The 14304-nt window shown below is 37.8% G+C and overlaps 1 protein-coding gene and 1 pseudogene across 1 annotated transcript in view; one reads left to right on the forward strand and one right to left on the reverse strand.

Moving 5' to 3' along the window:
- Positions 1–8691: 8691 nt before the first annotated feature.
- Positions 8692–11625, reverse strand: LOC150102757 (uncharacterized; annotated as a pseudogene).
- A 1259-nt stretch (positions 11626–12884) lies between these two features.
- Positions 12885–14304, forward strand: part of LOC150102758 (uncharacterized) — a 174695-nt gene continuing 173275 nt past the window's right edge. Inside the window, exon 1 of the mRNA XM_090399294.1 lies at positions 12885–13179. Within this exon, the coding sequence (XP_090255420.1) occupies positions 12972–13179 (208 nt within the window). The 5' untranslated portion in view covers positions 12885–12971. The remainder of the gene's footprint in view (positions 13180–14304) is intronic.

The raw sequence follows: 14304 nt of genomic DNA on the forward strand, positions 1-14304 counted from the left end.
TATTCTCTAACCCACAATCCCTGACTGTGTCTAAAGGGAATTTGATAATGAATTTGAAAGCATTTTTTTTTTTTAATTGTGATTATTAATGAAGGAGTTTTGATAGGAAAATTGAAAAAGAATGTCACTTCTCTATTATCTTCTCTGATAAGACAGTTTCACAATTGTCTTATCACTAATGAAACATTATGTTTTATATAGGAAACACATTTACCAGTCGATATGTTCATACAACTTGCTTATCATCCTTCATGTCAAACAATAGGCACAATAGGCAATATGTTCATCAGACATGCTTTCACAAGATTATTATTACACCACCTGAATTTTTTTTTGCTAAATTACTTGACAAAAATGCCAAGTTCCATGTGACAGAAGACTTCCACATATAAGACATATCAGGAAAAATTGGTGCCTAATGCACTCAAAGAAATAAAATTACTGTAAATCTACATTTGTTTTATAAAGGACAAATGTCATCATTTTTTTCATCCCAAGTGTAGAATCCCTTACATGTGCAGCATTAACTACTATGGGCAGATTGGCAGAAATCAAGTGATTTCTGCTAATCTGCCCATACTGTGTGAGCACATGAAATATATTTGTTACATCATAATTGAAAGGCCGGGATATCATTAGTGTGTGAGAAATTATGAAAGAATATTTGTTAGCAGCAATGATAAGTTCTATACCACGAGTGAACAAGAGGACACAATTTGGAGTAAAGTGGATGACAAACAATATTAAACAGGAATTGCATGCAAAAAAGAGGTATGGAAGAGATATAAGGAGACAGGTGAAGAGAAGATGCATGAAGAATTTAATACACAGGCCAGGAGAGTGACTAGTATGGTAACGAAGATGAAACTGGAATATGAGAGGAGATTGGCCCTAAGATCCAAAGAAAATCCTAGGGAATTTTTTAGATATCTGGCCAGTAGGAGGAGAAATGACTGTGGAATAAAAATGGGAATAGAGTGACTGATACAGAGGACATAGTGGAATTGTTCAATGAACACTTTATTGGAGTATTTCATCCTGGAGGAGTCAGTTTTAATGCTAGAGGGATTGGGCAGGTTCGAGGTTTGGAGGTACAGGAGGAGAGTGTTTCAAATACTGAGTACCCTGGATGTCAGTAAAGCTGTGGGACTGGATGGTATTTCACCACGAGTTTTGAGAGAATGTGCTAGGGAACTGATAAGGGCGGTAGCAGACTGGTGTCTAATTATAGGCCAGTTTGTGTGTCATCAGTAGTTAGTAAGATCTTGGAAAAAGTAGTGAAGGACTGTACACAGCATTGGGCAGATGAGGATAATGTTATCTGTTAAAGTCAACATGGATTTGTGACGGGGTGCTCTTGTTTTAGCAATATGCTAGGCTTTTATGATAAAGTTACAAGAGCAGTAGATGAGGGAAAGGCATATACTGCCATTTTCTTAGACTTAGTGAAGGCATTTGACAGGGTGCCACATGATAAGCTGATATTTAAGTTGCAGCACATGGGTCTGGATGTCAGATTGGTCAACTGGATTCAGAATTGGCTGTCCGATAGGTATCAGAGAGTTATGTATGGTGTGGCAGTTTCAAGGAAGCAGAAGGTTACAAGTGGGGTCCCACAGGGCTCAGTACTGGGACCTATACATTGTCAGTGGATTGCAAGGGGATATTCAGTTGTTTGTGGATGATGCGAAGCTGGGAAGGATTATTAGTAATAGTGCAGATGCGGCAGCCCTGCAAGATGATTTAAATAAGCTAGATAGATGGGCAAATGAATAGGGTGTTGGTTTAGTGCTGCAAAATGTAAGGTCTTGAGGTTTGGGAAACATTGATGGGACACTGCATACTCTATGGGAAGAGTTATACTGGAGGAAGCAGGGGAGACAAGAGATCTGGAGTTGATGATTTATAGAAACCTGAAATTTAGGGGATATATTGCAAAGGTGGTGAAGGTAACACAGAGGATTGCTGCAATAATAATGAGAAGGACACTGACCTGCAGAGATAAAACAGTTATCATTCTGTTGTATAAGACCCTGATCAGACTACACTTAGACTATTGTTCTCAGATTTGTTCTTTGTATCCTTTCCACAGTTAATTTATCCCCAGGATTTGAAGGGGATAAATTAACCGTGGAAAGGAAAACAAAGATGGTTTCAGGACTGTACAATGATAGTTATGAGGATTGGCTGAGGGAATGTGGGCTGCAGAGTTTGGTGGATAGAAGGAGAGGTGATATGATTGCAACTTTTAAACTGTTGAGAGGCAGTTACAGGGTTGACACTGGGGAGTTCTTTTACTTGGTTGAACAGTGGGAAGGAGTGATGGCAAGAGGCCATCCCTGGAAGTTACGAAAGGAATCTGTGAGCAAGAGTGTGAGGAGTGGTTTCTTTACATGGAGGGTGGTTGAACCATGGAATGCATTGCCTGATGGAGTGGTGAGAGCAAGAACAGTCGAGTTTAAGGGGTGGTAGGATAGACTTTGTGTTTTTTATGGGGACCTCCCCTCGAGTCTTTTGACACCATGGAGACCTGAATAATAATAAAAATCATAAATCAACTTGCTTACAGAAACAGTCTAAGCTTGGCATGATCATAAGATTAACTAGGACACAATAAGAATTTCATTACTTAATCTATTACCTAATTCTCTTCTGTTACCTTCTCTAAATATGAACATATTTTTAAAGAATCTAATGAGATACTCTTACACCTGCCTAATCTTAACAAAAATTACCTGGCGGTCTTTAGAACGTGCCAAGTGGTCAAAAAAAAAAAAGAAAGAAAAAATCATGCATTTTTATTTTTTTAAACTGTTGTAGTCACCATTTTTGATTAAGATTATGGAATACAGATAGTATTCTCCCAATATTTAGATGACAAAATTTTTATTGCCAGCAAACCACCATGGAGATAGACTCATAATGAGACATTCTCATCAAACTATATCATAAGCTCAGGGGTGTGTCGGCCATATATGCAATGTGTGCGACGTGCACAGTCGCCAAAGAGGAGGAAATATTTTTAAAAAACATTTTTTTTTGAAGTGATTTTTTTATTGGAGGAGGGGGGAATAGGTGTGCCAACTAAAGTTTTGCACACAGGCGCCGGACACCATTGGTGTGCCCCTGCATAAGCTCCTTTACACTCATTGCCCAAGTGTGTTGAGCACCATATTCAGGCATTGCATTTCACTCACCCAACAACGTCTGAGGTATAAATCCACTTCTCACTTCCTCTCATACTCACTTTATACAACTTCCAGCAATATCCTTTCATTCCTCACTTTGTTCAAATTTCCCAACCCATATCTAAACCATGGTTCTCCAAGTGTGCCAGGGCTTTCCAAGAAAAGCAAACAGCCTTTCACAAATGGCTTGACAACAAAACATCAGCTTATACAGTTGCCCACAACACTTAGAAAACGACCATTAAAAGGATGAAGTCTAAATTCAACAGGGATAAGTGTAGAAAACCAACTGCTCGTGCTACTGACAATTGTGCCTTCTGCTCCCTTGTCAAAGCTTGGATAAAATTCTTTGTATAAGAAGGTTTAAAGTCAAAAGAAGTTCATTAAAGTTTATGGACACTCTTCTCCTTCATTTTCGACAATTAAGAAATGGACTGCAGAGTTTAAACGTGGCTGCACCAGCCTTGAAGATGTTCCATGTGAAGGATGTCCAAAAAGTGTAACAACACTAGAAATCCTTGATCAAGTGCATGATATGGTATTGGATGACTGGCGAGTCAACGTGCATGAAATTGCTGAGACTATAGGCATTTCAAAAGAACGTGTAAGATATATTTTGCATGAAGAATTGCAAATGAAAAAGGTTTGCACAAGATGGGTGCTGCACTTGCTCATAGCAGATCAAAAACTAATCTACTTCAATGCTTATGAGATGCAGTTCTGCTTGTTTTCTCATAAAAAAAACCCTCACATCTTCTCCACTTTTGATATTCTGAGCTCAACAGTCATGACCAAATCTCTCTTCTTGGATGGGTATCGTTTATGATATAGATTAGCAGTGCTCTCTCAGATTTATCCCTATGTGTAATGGTATTCTCCCCTCATACTTGTCAATTCCGGTGTCCTTCAGGGCCATGTCATTTCATCCTGCTACTCCAAGTACAGTTATGAAGATTATATATTATACATTGATCTCTCAATTATCTGACCTTCAAATAATTAACCTTCCAATAGGTTAATGTGTCAGCTGAATTCTGGTACAGAACCATATAACATGCCTTCAACTGTCTGACCAAACAGATGGATTTTCCAGTGTGTTCGGATAACTAAATTGAGGGATTAGTTTAATTTCTTGTCAAGTATAATACACCCCATCCCGTTTGTTGTAGCTTGAAGAGCTCGTTGTCCGATTATTGGAATGCTGAGCCAGCCATAACAGTTACTGGTAGAGCCCCTTACGTTAAAGAAGTCAGGATAGTTAACAGATCAAGAGCAATAAATGTGATGAGTGTGCCAGATATTTCCTGTCACACTCATATCACATCTATAACATCCTCGGCTTCCAAAAAACTTGGCATCCTTTTCCATTAAGACAGTACTCTGCTGAACAGTTACTCATTCTCTATAAATCCAAACAACATTGGAATACTGCTCTCATGTTTGGGGTAGTGCACCTAAGACTTCCCTAAAAATTCTTCATACTGTTCAAAACAGAGCAGTCCACTAATTAATACACTTCTCTTCAAAACTCTTCAGCCTCTTTCCCCCATAGAAGATCAGTGTCTCTTTTACAGATATTTCCATGGCACCATGTTCAGCAGAACTCTGCCATTATGTCTCCCATTTCTATCAAATCTACAGGAACGCAACTGCAAGGTAGTTTCTGATTGCCTTCCTTTTCGTAAGTATTTATGGCTGTAGCCATGTGTGTTCACTGGACTGGTTTGCTTGTTTTGAGTTTGAGGGATAGAAAACACCCGCTGCCTCCGTATGAGAAAGTTAACTCACCTTTAGTCAAAAGAGATAAACATTCCTCGTGCCATGGACGGGAACCCACGTATTTCCAACCAAAGCGCTTCATCTATGCTGACAGCTATGGAGGCTCCTATATACAAGTATCCAGGTAATAAAGTTACTTCACGTGCAAAGTTTGTTTGCTTACACCTGGATAAAGGATGAAATCAATAATGTAATTTCTAGGCATCTTTAATTTATAGTTCTATGTGGTATCCTGTAAAATGATGCCTTTACAAAGTCCAGTAGCATCCATTTACTTTATCCAGCTCAACTGTCAAATTATAAAAAGTGAGACAGCTGTTCATGATGGAGAGGATCTCCCTATGATAGTGCTGGCACTTTTTTCCCTTTGCTTTTCTTTCCATATTCTCTCTCTACTTCTGAGTCTTTTTAATTATCCTTCCAGACCCACATCACTTACACCCAACATTCTGCCATCAAGTTTGCCATGTGATTTGACCTGTGGACATCTGGAAATGGAGATCCTAGTAGTCGTGCACCACTCTGGTTTCTGCTTCAACAAGATGGAAGGTGCTGGATGGCCCACCCAGGATAATTCATCTAGTGGGCTTGCCTGCAAGAATCAGTGGTGTTGCAGTGATTCTCTCGTGTCATGGTTAGGGACACAAGGCTTGTTGTGGTGCGGGTATAGCATCTAGGGTAGCCCTAGCAATCCACTCCTGAGTGCAGTCATTGCTTGCCAGCATAAAGGTGTAAATGTGTGGCTGTGATGGATGGGTCACTGAATCCTTCATCCTCAAATGTTCATGATCCCTACCAAGGTCCCAACCAAATAATGATACCAGAGATATATCATTGGATGACAGAAGACACAGATAATGTGATAGCAGTATAAATGTATACCAGTTTCTCTGATCATTCATGCAACAGGTAAAAAGCCATATGAAAAATGTCATCCTTTTATTATTCATAAGAGTTTAGAACAGGGGCCAGCAAACGTTTTAGACCATTAACCCCTTCATGGACTCCTTGATCATCGATCTCCATCATGTTAAATAAATATTATCAATAATAAATTTCTCAATTTAAAAATAATTCCTCACTCTTTTACTTCATTACTGCTCTCAATAAAAATATTTAAAGAAATTTAAACTTAAAGAAAATACTTAAAGGAATTTATAAAGGACATTAAAAATTTACTTACATTTTATTGATTTACTTGGAGTGGTTAATGAGAATGGTGTGTTTGATGAATACTAGCCATTGCATCAATATTTGGTTGGATATTGATAAATTTTTATCCTTAGGTCACCACATTCTTCCATGTTCATTCTATTCCTCTACTTTGTTAAAATTGAATTTGCATAGCTAAAACCTGCTTCAACCATGTAAACTTGGGAATGCAAGTAAAAAGGGTTCAACTGCTGCACTAAGCTTAGAATATTTGTTATTATCTACATTGCTCCAATAGTCACTGAGGCTTTTGTTTTTAAACAAGGATTTGGCTTTGAGATCCACACTCACATATTATTATTTGACACCCAGGGAGTCCTAAGACTCATTGAGAGAGGGCACCTACTTTACAGCTCTCCGTCTCCACCACTCAACCTCATCCACAAACCGCCTCATTTACACCAACGCCATCTACTGTCCACCATCACCACTATTACTTTCACAGACAATCACAAACATCCATGCCCACGGCGGGATTCGAACCCACAGTCTTTTGGCTGGAGAGCGGATACGCTAACCACTCGGTAAGCTTCACGAGCTCATCAACAAGTTCATCTTGCAAGTCAAATTCAATGTCTGCATTTTCTATTTCCAAATCAAATGGTGTAACAATCCAGTCAGGCACGTGCATTTTCTCCAAGTTCTCAAAAATTTTCCCTCTTCTCCGTCCTCCAGTTGCCATAAGTTTGAAAAATAGCTGTAAACTTTATGTGCCAATGAAGATTTAAAAGGCCTATTTTAGCTTGGGAGCCTATTAGGATTGTTCGGGCATGAATAATTGTAACGTTGCAAGACGTTTCTGTATTTCGTTAAATTTTAATTATAGGTCTGCCAAATAGAAAATGTTATTTTTTACACTTTTTTAACTCGTTACATAGTGATTGGTGTCCGCAGCCGTAAAAAATTCGATAGTGGAGTCATATAAGTCAACAGGTCTTTGCAAGGAATCGCCTTACCCCCCATGTGCAAAAACGTTGATTAAGGGTAGGCTGACCATACGTTTTTTTTTTTTTTTTTTTTTTTTTTTATTTTTTATATTTCCAGGCCGTCCCGTCGTTTTGATAAAAATGTCAATTTTGTCCTTTTTAATAAAAAAATTATTATACTTTAATATTGGTCAATCATAAATTATTATTCATAACCTCTAATCGTATATCAGTATCATGAATACCAGTAATTTGTATAACTATGGAGTCGCATTGTTCAATACTAAATATCGATAACTGCACTGATTTATTCAGAGAAAATAAAAAATGCATATTGGTAACACGTGCGCGTCTCAGACGCGGCGTCTGTTCTGCTGTAGCGTTAGCTTTGCCTGTATGCAAACCTGCAGCTTTGTTATTCAATGCCTGTGGTTTAAATTTTTTTTTAAAGCTTTACGTCTATCGTTGCAATGTCAAAGAGGCGAAACTGCAGTTTTAATGGCGATCTCCAGAAATAATTCAAATTTATTTAACTGGACAAGTTGTGTACAAGTGATGTAACAAAAGTACAGATTTTTTTCTGACATGAGCGAAAACGCCTAGACTTTCAAGACTTTTGTAATATTGTAGAGTTTATTCTTTGTCTTCCAGGAAGTACAGCACCTATTGAGAGAATATTTTCTGTTAAAGATGCCAAGCTATTTTAAACCTGGTTTTACTCCATTCCCAAGTAAGCAAACAGACAAATAAGTCGAGTTTGCGCCTGCAAGTATTGCAAGTCTAGGCAACTCGTGGTAAAGGTGGAATAAGCTCTGATAAGTATTCTTAATATTTACCCTTAATGCAAAGCCCATCTCCTTGAGGAGATGTATGATGCTATGCATTAAAGAGAAGGGGCCACTACCCATTTAATGCATAGCATCATACATCACCTCAAGGCTTTGCATTAAGTGTAAATATTAAGAATAGTGATCAGAGCTTATTCCTCCTTTACCACGAGTCCTAGACTTGCACTAGATAAAAAACTTTCTAAAATAATATTTTCTGTTATGAACAGTATGTGGTCAAAGGAGAAATCTAGATTAAGTGTTGGAACGATGAGGGCTATGTTAATTGTAAGACAAAATTGTGTCATGGAGTGTGAGAAGTTTTATACGATGTTGAAAGATCGAAATTTTCTGCGTAAGATCACTTCATCGGAGAAATATTTGTGGTATTTATATCGCCGAAATGAAGCCTATTGATTCTTTATTTATTTAAGTAATTTATGGTACGATCGTGGTGAAATACAGTCATCCCCTTTACGTCTACCTAAATTTTTGTATGGGTTCTGTCACTTAAGAATAATGGTTAGCTCAATATGTTTATGTAATAAAACATTTTTTTTAATCGTCTACTTTTTCATGAATACAGAATATTACACAACTCCTGTCCAGGTTTTGCCATCCCAATGTCCCGTTTTTGTCTCAAGGAAATGTGGTCAGCCTAATTAAAGGTTTCATCATTTTTTTCACACAACATTGCATTGCAGACAGTCGCGAATTCAAAGAATGTGCTTTAATTGTATTCACTGACCTGATACACACTTATAAGGCAGCATGCAGTTCTCCACTTAGATTCTTGGCTACAAGATGTTTCTGTGTCACAGACAGTGAACATTACGTACATCAGGAACCTTTTCGTGAGTAAGGATGCAAATCCTCTGTAAAGGCTGGCCATTGCTGGTGCACCTTCGGTAGACACTGCAGTAATATTTTCGAGGGTAACATTAAGTTTATTCAAATAATCCTCTAGGCATCATTGCAAAATTGTCTTACCTTTTGCATCAGCTTTAACATAGTTGGCTAAAAAAAAAAATCGTCAATCCTTTTAGGATTTGACTATTATACATCACATAGCCCATGAGAATATTTGAACTACCAAACATTGACTCATCGAGTTGGATGGAAAACTTGCGATGCTGAAGCTCTGCATCCAAAGTTTTCTCCACATCATTGGTCATCTCATCAGTTCACCGGTTCACTGTCCTGGTACTTAAAGGTATACGTTTTAAAACAGGTTAAGAGTATTTCTTCATAACAGTTTTCAATCACATCTTTAATGGCTGGTATGATGATTTCCTCACCAGTGCAATGTGGTTTTCCTTTCTTTGCTATATTAAGAGAGATACTGTAGGATGCCTTCAGTCCTCCTTCATAATCTCCACGGGCAGGTGCGTTTAAATTTGATCGCTTTATGATCTTTTCTTCAAAAAAAAAAAAAATCAGTTAATGCGTTTTTATTCTGGTATATAGGAAGTAAGCGAGGGCGTTTAGCCCTATCTAACTTTTGGAGACTGAGTGGGCAGTTCAATCTCTACTGGCAGCCAATCAGAGATAGCTGGCCCAAGGCTATCACTAACTAAGCAGCACGAGTGAAGAGAGATGGCACAACAAGGTCGCCATCTTGTGGTCCCTAACCCTAACACAATATATTTAATGTCTGAAATAATGTAGGTTCTACGATAGCTTTTCTTAGTCTACAGGACGAAAAACCCGAGTTTCCTGGAGAAAAAACCCACTATCCCGGTTTTCATGAATACAGAATATTCACCGGGCCAGAAATCTACTAACTCGGGAACCGGTCAGGAAATGGCTTAGAAAATGTTCTTCTAGTCGGCGACTAGATTCGATCGCCTTAGATAAATAAAATGTAATTCCATACGAAGTATAAAATGGCCTGTTTAGCCTTGCGGAAGTACAATTTGCATCAATGGTGCTAGGCGTCCGAAGACAGCCGTTCTCAGTTAAAATCTAGTCACCGACAAGAGGATTTTTTTTTTAACCTTTTGCTCTGCTGCTTCCTTAGTGAACTGATGTGTTGCCAAGTGGATTTTATTCTCTGAAAACTCGGGTTTTTCTCTTGTAAACCCAAGAAAATTTATCGTATAACACCATCTTATTTCAGGCACTAAATATACTGTGTTAGCGCTAGAACCAGTGGCGCATCCAGAGGAGGGGGGAGGGGCCTTGGCTCCCTCAGAAGAAAAGGAAAAAAACACTAGAAACATTTCCAAAAATCTTTTTCCAAATTTTCCCAAAATTCATTTTTTTATTTATGTTCTGTCGTGTCTTCTATTTCTGAACTACATATGAATTAGCGGTCACATAAGGTGGGAATACCCCATAGCTCTCTGGAATCACGGCCGCTGTGAACACAAGGCAAACGAAGTAGTGCTCAGGCGTACCGAGCATTACTTCGTTTGCCCTGGCACAAGTTGTGATATAAAAAATTTGAAAAACCGTTTGCAATAGCTCCATGCAAAAATGCAATTTTTTCAAAGTGCGACAAAATGATATATCCTAACATCTATAACTTATTAAAAATATTTGCAACGCTTCTGGTAACATATCAATGAAAGGTCATTTTCTACCTTATTCCTTTTAAAAACCTATTTAAGACCTACCATGGCACAATCATGATTATTATTCCTGACACCTCCAAGGTGTCCGAGGACTCATCGCGGGAGGACACACCTACAACTGTCTCAACCACTACATCGAACCTCTACTACGAATCAACGCCATCTACCGCCCACCTCCACCACCACCACCACAACTGTTATACTATGTCTGTAAATTGCGTGTGTTCTGAAGGGCAGATTTGTCTGTATGCGGAAGGAAAAACCCTACTACCTCTGTATGAGATGATTAAACGGACTAGCTTTGCTATATATATACACGCAGAGAGATTAATATAACCACGACTGAATTAATTCAAGAGCTTTGTAAAAAGAAAAGAAAACTGGTTTTATTCTTTAAATAAATTTTTATAATCACCTAATGAATTTATCGACTCTGCATTAAAAAATATTTTTATCCGTTCAGTTCGATTCCTCCCCCCTCCCCCCCAAGATTAAATCCTGAGTGCGCCACTGGCTAGGACCACGACATGGCACAGTTTGTCTGCCGTCTCTTTACTGGACACAATTTATAATTAGTGATAATCTTCGCCCAGCTACATTAAAATTGCGAGCACAAAATTAATTCGCTTAAATCTATGTAGTTACAAAAATCCATCATTGTTTGCATGAGTTCAAGTTACTATACTGTCTAAACAGTAGGCAATCTAAACAAATCTTCTGCTACTTGCTGATATCAGCGTCAGTTACTAGATGTGTGCACTTCTCTCTTTTTAGTGATAATCGTTCCCTCTAAGCTGCGCGTACACGCGCAGCTTAGAGGGAACATTAGCTATAGAGTATATTATACATACTGAATATGAAATAAATATAAATCCACTAACGCCTTTTATTCCCCTATAGAGAATAAGCGAGGCCATTTTAGCTCTATCTTACCGGTGGAGATAGATTGAAGGGACAGTCTCCAAAAGTTAGGGCTAAAACGGCCTCCCTTATTCTCTGGTTTGCCTAGCGTTCTTACGAATACATTTAATTGATCATTTCCAAAGGCACTTCAAAGAAAAGAACTTCACTACAGGTGCCATCTTGCTTCACGGAACATATACCTCTTACTTCCCATTAATCGTGGTCTGGTTAGCGTATCCGCTCTCCAGTCAAAAGGGTTTGAATCCCGCCGCATGGATGTTTGTGATTGTCTGAAAATACTAGTCGTGGTGGCGTGTGGTAGATGACGTTGGTGTAGTTGCTGGATTGACTGGCGGAGATAGAGCTGCAGAGTGGGTGCCCTCGCTCGATGAGGCTTTGGACTCCTTGGTCTTACATAATAATAATGATAATTAATCGTATAACATGACTGGGTTAGGTGATTAATGGAAAGTGAAATTTACAATCTTAGTAATATAAGAAGGCTGGATAAATTGTTCTGTCCTTCAATATTAACTTCATAGTTCCTCCTTGCACAGTAGATAAACGTGCATATAAAATATTTTCCGAGATTACAGGATGAAATTCAATAGTTTTCCTCCTTTGCAGCTCTTTTCTTCTTTGGCGGCTTTAGTCACCTTTCAACAAAAAAAAAAAAAAAAAAAAATCAGCTAATTCAAAATTCACAACTAACGCATATATCCGTTACCGAGATTAAAGCGAAGCTCAAGTGAAAAAAAAAAATGGCTGCTGTCAGTACACGTTACAAGTGTATGACACAGGAAACTACTATGAATATTTATATTTATAATACACATACAACGTTATTTTTATGTAATCCCTTCAAGATTACAATATCACGGTAAGCAAGCAGACTATTTAAAATACATTTGTTTTCTGTTTCACCACCGGTTATCTGTATGGCCATTCTGGTAATACTAAGGAGCATAATCACGTTAATAAACTTAAACACGCACCACCCATTTTATATATATATATATATATATATATATATAGTCCCGAGTCCGGATAAAACTGGGGGAAGGGGGTTGGGGAAAGCAATGGTGAACATCTCACCAAGAACACTTTATGGGTAAGTCTACAAAGTCACGTAGGGTCGGAAACGACTGAGGGATAAAGCACCATATATATGTGTGTATGTATAAAAAGGAACATAAGTAAAACAATTACGAGAGATTTTTACAGGTTCGCCTTTGTGGTGACAGGAATGCTCGATCTCGCATTTAATAACTTAAAAAATTACTAATGCACCGCTAAGATCTGCGCTGCATTAAACCAATGGTTGACATAAGCATTGTACTTCACCAGTATGTTTTTTTTTTCTTTTAAAAAAAAGTGGCGGGGAAGAGTTCGATTTTAACCTTTGATCCATGTGATAACCTTGCATGATATTGATAAGCATGTGTGATTAGGAATGGAAGTAACGATATTTCCCGTCCATTCCTTCACAGTTAGTTAACGTTGGACATATCGACAGTAAATGCACCAACTGCTCTTAACAAATGCGAACTTCACAGTTATATGTTGGCATCTTTATTCTTTAGTACCAAAGCGTACATCAAGCTGCAAGCCGTATCATTTAAAAAATATCTTAAATTGATCTGTTATTTGAATATGGCATTATTGCTTCACTTGGCGGCTAAACGAAGTGCCTGCATAACACTGATTCCTATTTTCACCCAATTAGTGCGCAAAGCATCATTTCATATGAATGCACAAAATGGAAGAGGTATGGAGTCAACACGTTATGCAACATGTTGCGTTTATCACGCAACATGTTGCATAACGTAATATCTAGTTCTGTTAAGTCCTTCATGACAAAACTTTTCAATGTTAATCATAAGTCGGATTTTGTTATCAAAATATTTTACTAAGAATGATTTGCAGTACCACAATTTCTTCTGTAATGGTTTGATATTTTGCCCGCTCACTGAGTTATTCTCAAATTCTAGAAAGCTTTCGGTATTATAAAAATAAAAAAAAGGAAGGAAAATTTTGAATATAGCATAAATAAATAAGCGTAAAACAAGCATATTATTAGGTGACTTGCCTCAGTTTTGCCCAAGGTTATATAAAATAGGTATGCAAATATGCTGAGTAATAACCATTTGTGTTTTCATTGTTGCTACATCTCCATGGATTCCAAATGCTTAGACTCATCTCAGGAAGCTACTCCCTATGGTGCATTCCACTACTAGGCATCCACCTAGATGCTGAATAAACTGGGTTGATTGGCATTTTTGGACAGACATAGTTGGGCAAAGTATCAGTCTTTGGCTTAAACCACACAAAATATGATGGCACAACATAACCATAAGTCGTTCTGGTTAAGCATCACTCAGTTTAACAAACTTCTTGCTGTTTTTTTTCAGAAAACCACAAAACGACAAGTCAGTACTGAAACAAACTTAAGCAGAATTGAAGGTAACTGATCCCAATAAGAAGCAACAACAGAAAAGAAATCTAGCCAGCATAACAATTACAGAAATACCCTCTCAACATAATATGAAGAAGAATAAAACAGATAAAATGCTAAATAATCACTATAAGATGTTTTATTCATGTGGCAGCGATCAGGTAAAGGAAGCAGTAGCTCTAGTAAACATCTTCAAGTGGAATGTGGACAAATTTCGAAGTAAGAAATTAGATGTTGAGACTTATTTGTTGCTATACTTCTAAGATACTAAGGTTCTAAGAAATGAGAATTAGAGAACACAGACTATTGACAAAGAAAAAAAAAATTTCTAAGTTGGAAATGGATACCAGACATGGAAATTTTTTGAGAAAATTTGGAGAACAGAACACTGATAATAATGGTAAGCACCTGTTGCATTTCTCTATAGGTCATGGACTA

Source organism: Typopeltis vanoorti, chromosome 10, assembly GCF_054136105.1.
Source record: "Typopeltis vanoorti isolate ZY-2024b chromosome 10, IOZ_Tvanoo_1.0, whole genome shotgun sequence".
Lineage (NCBI taxonomy): Eukaryota > Metazoa > Arthropoda > Arachnida > Uropygi > Thelyphonidae > Typopeltis > Typopeltis vanoorti.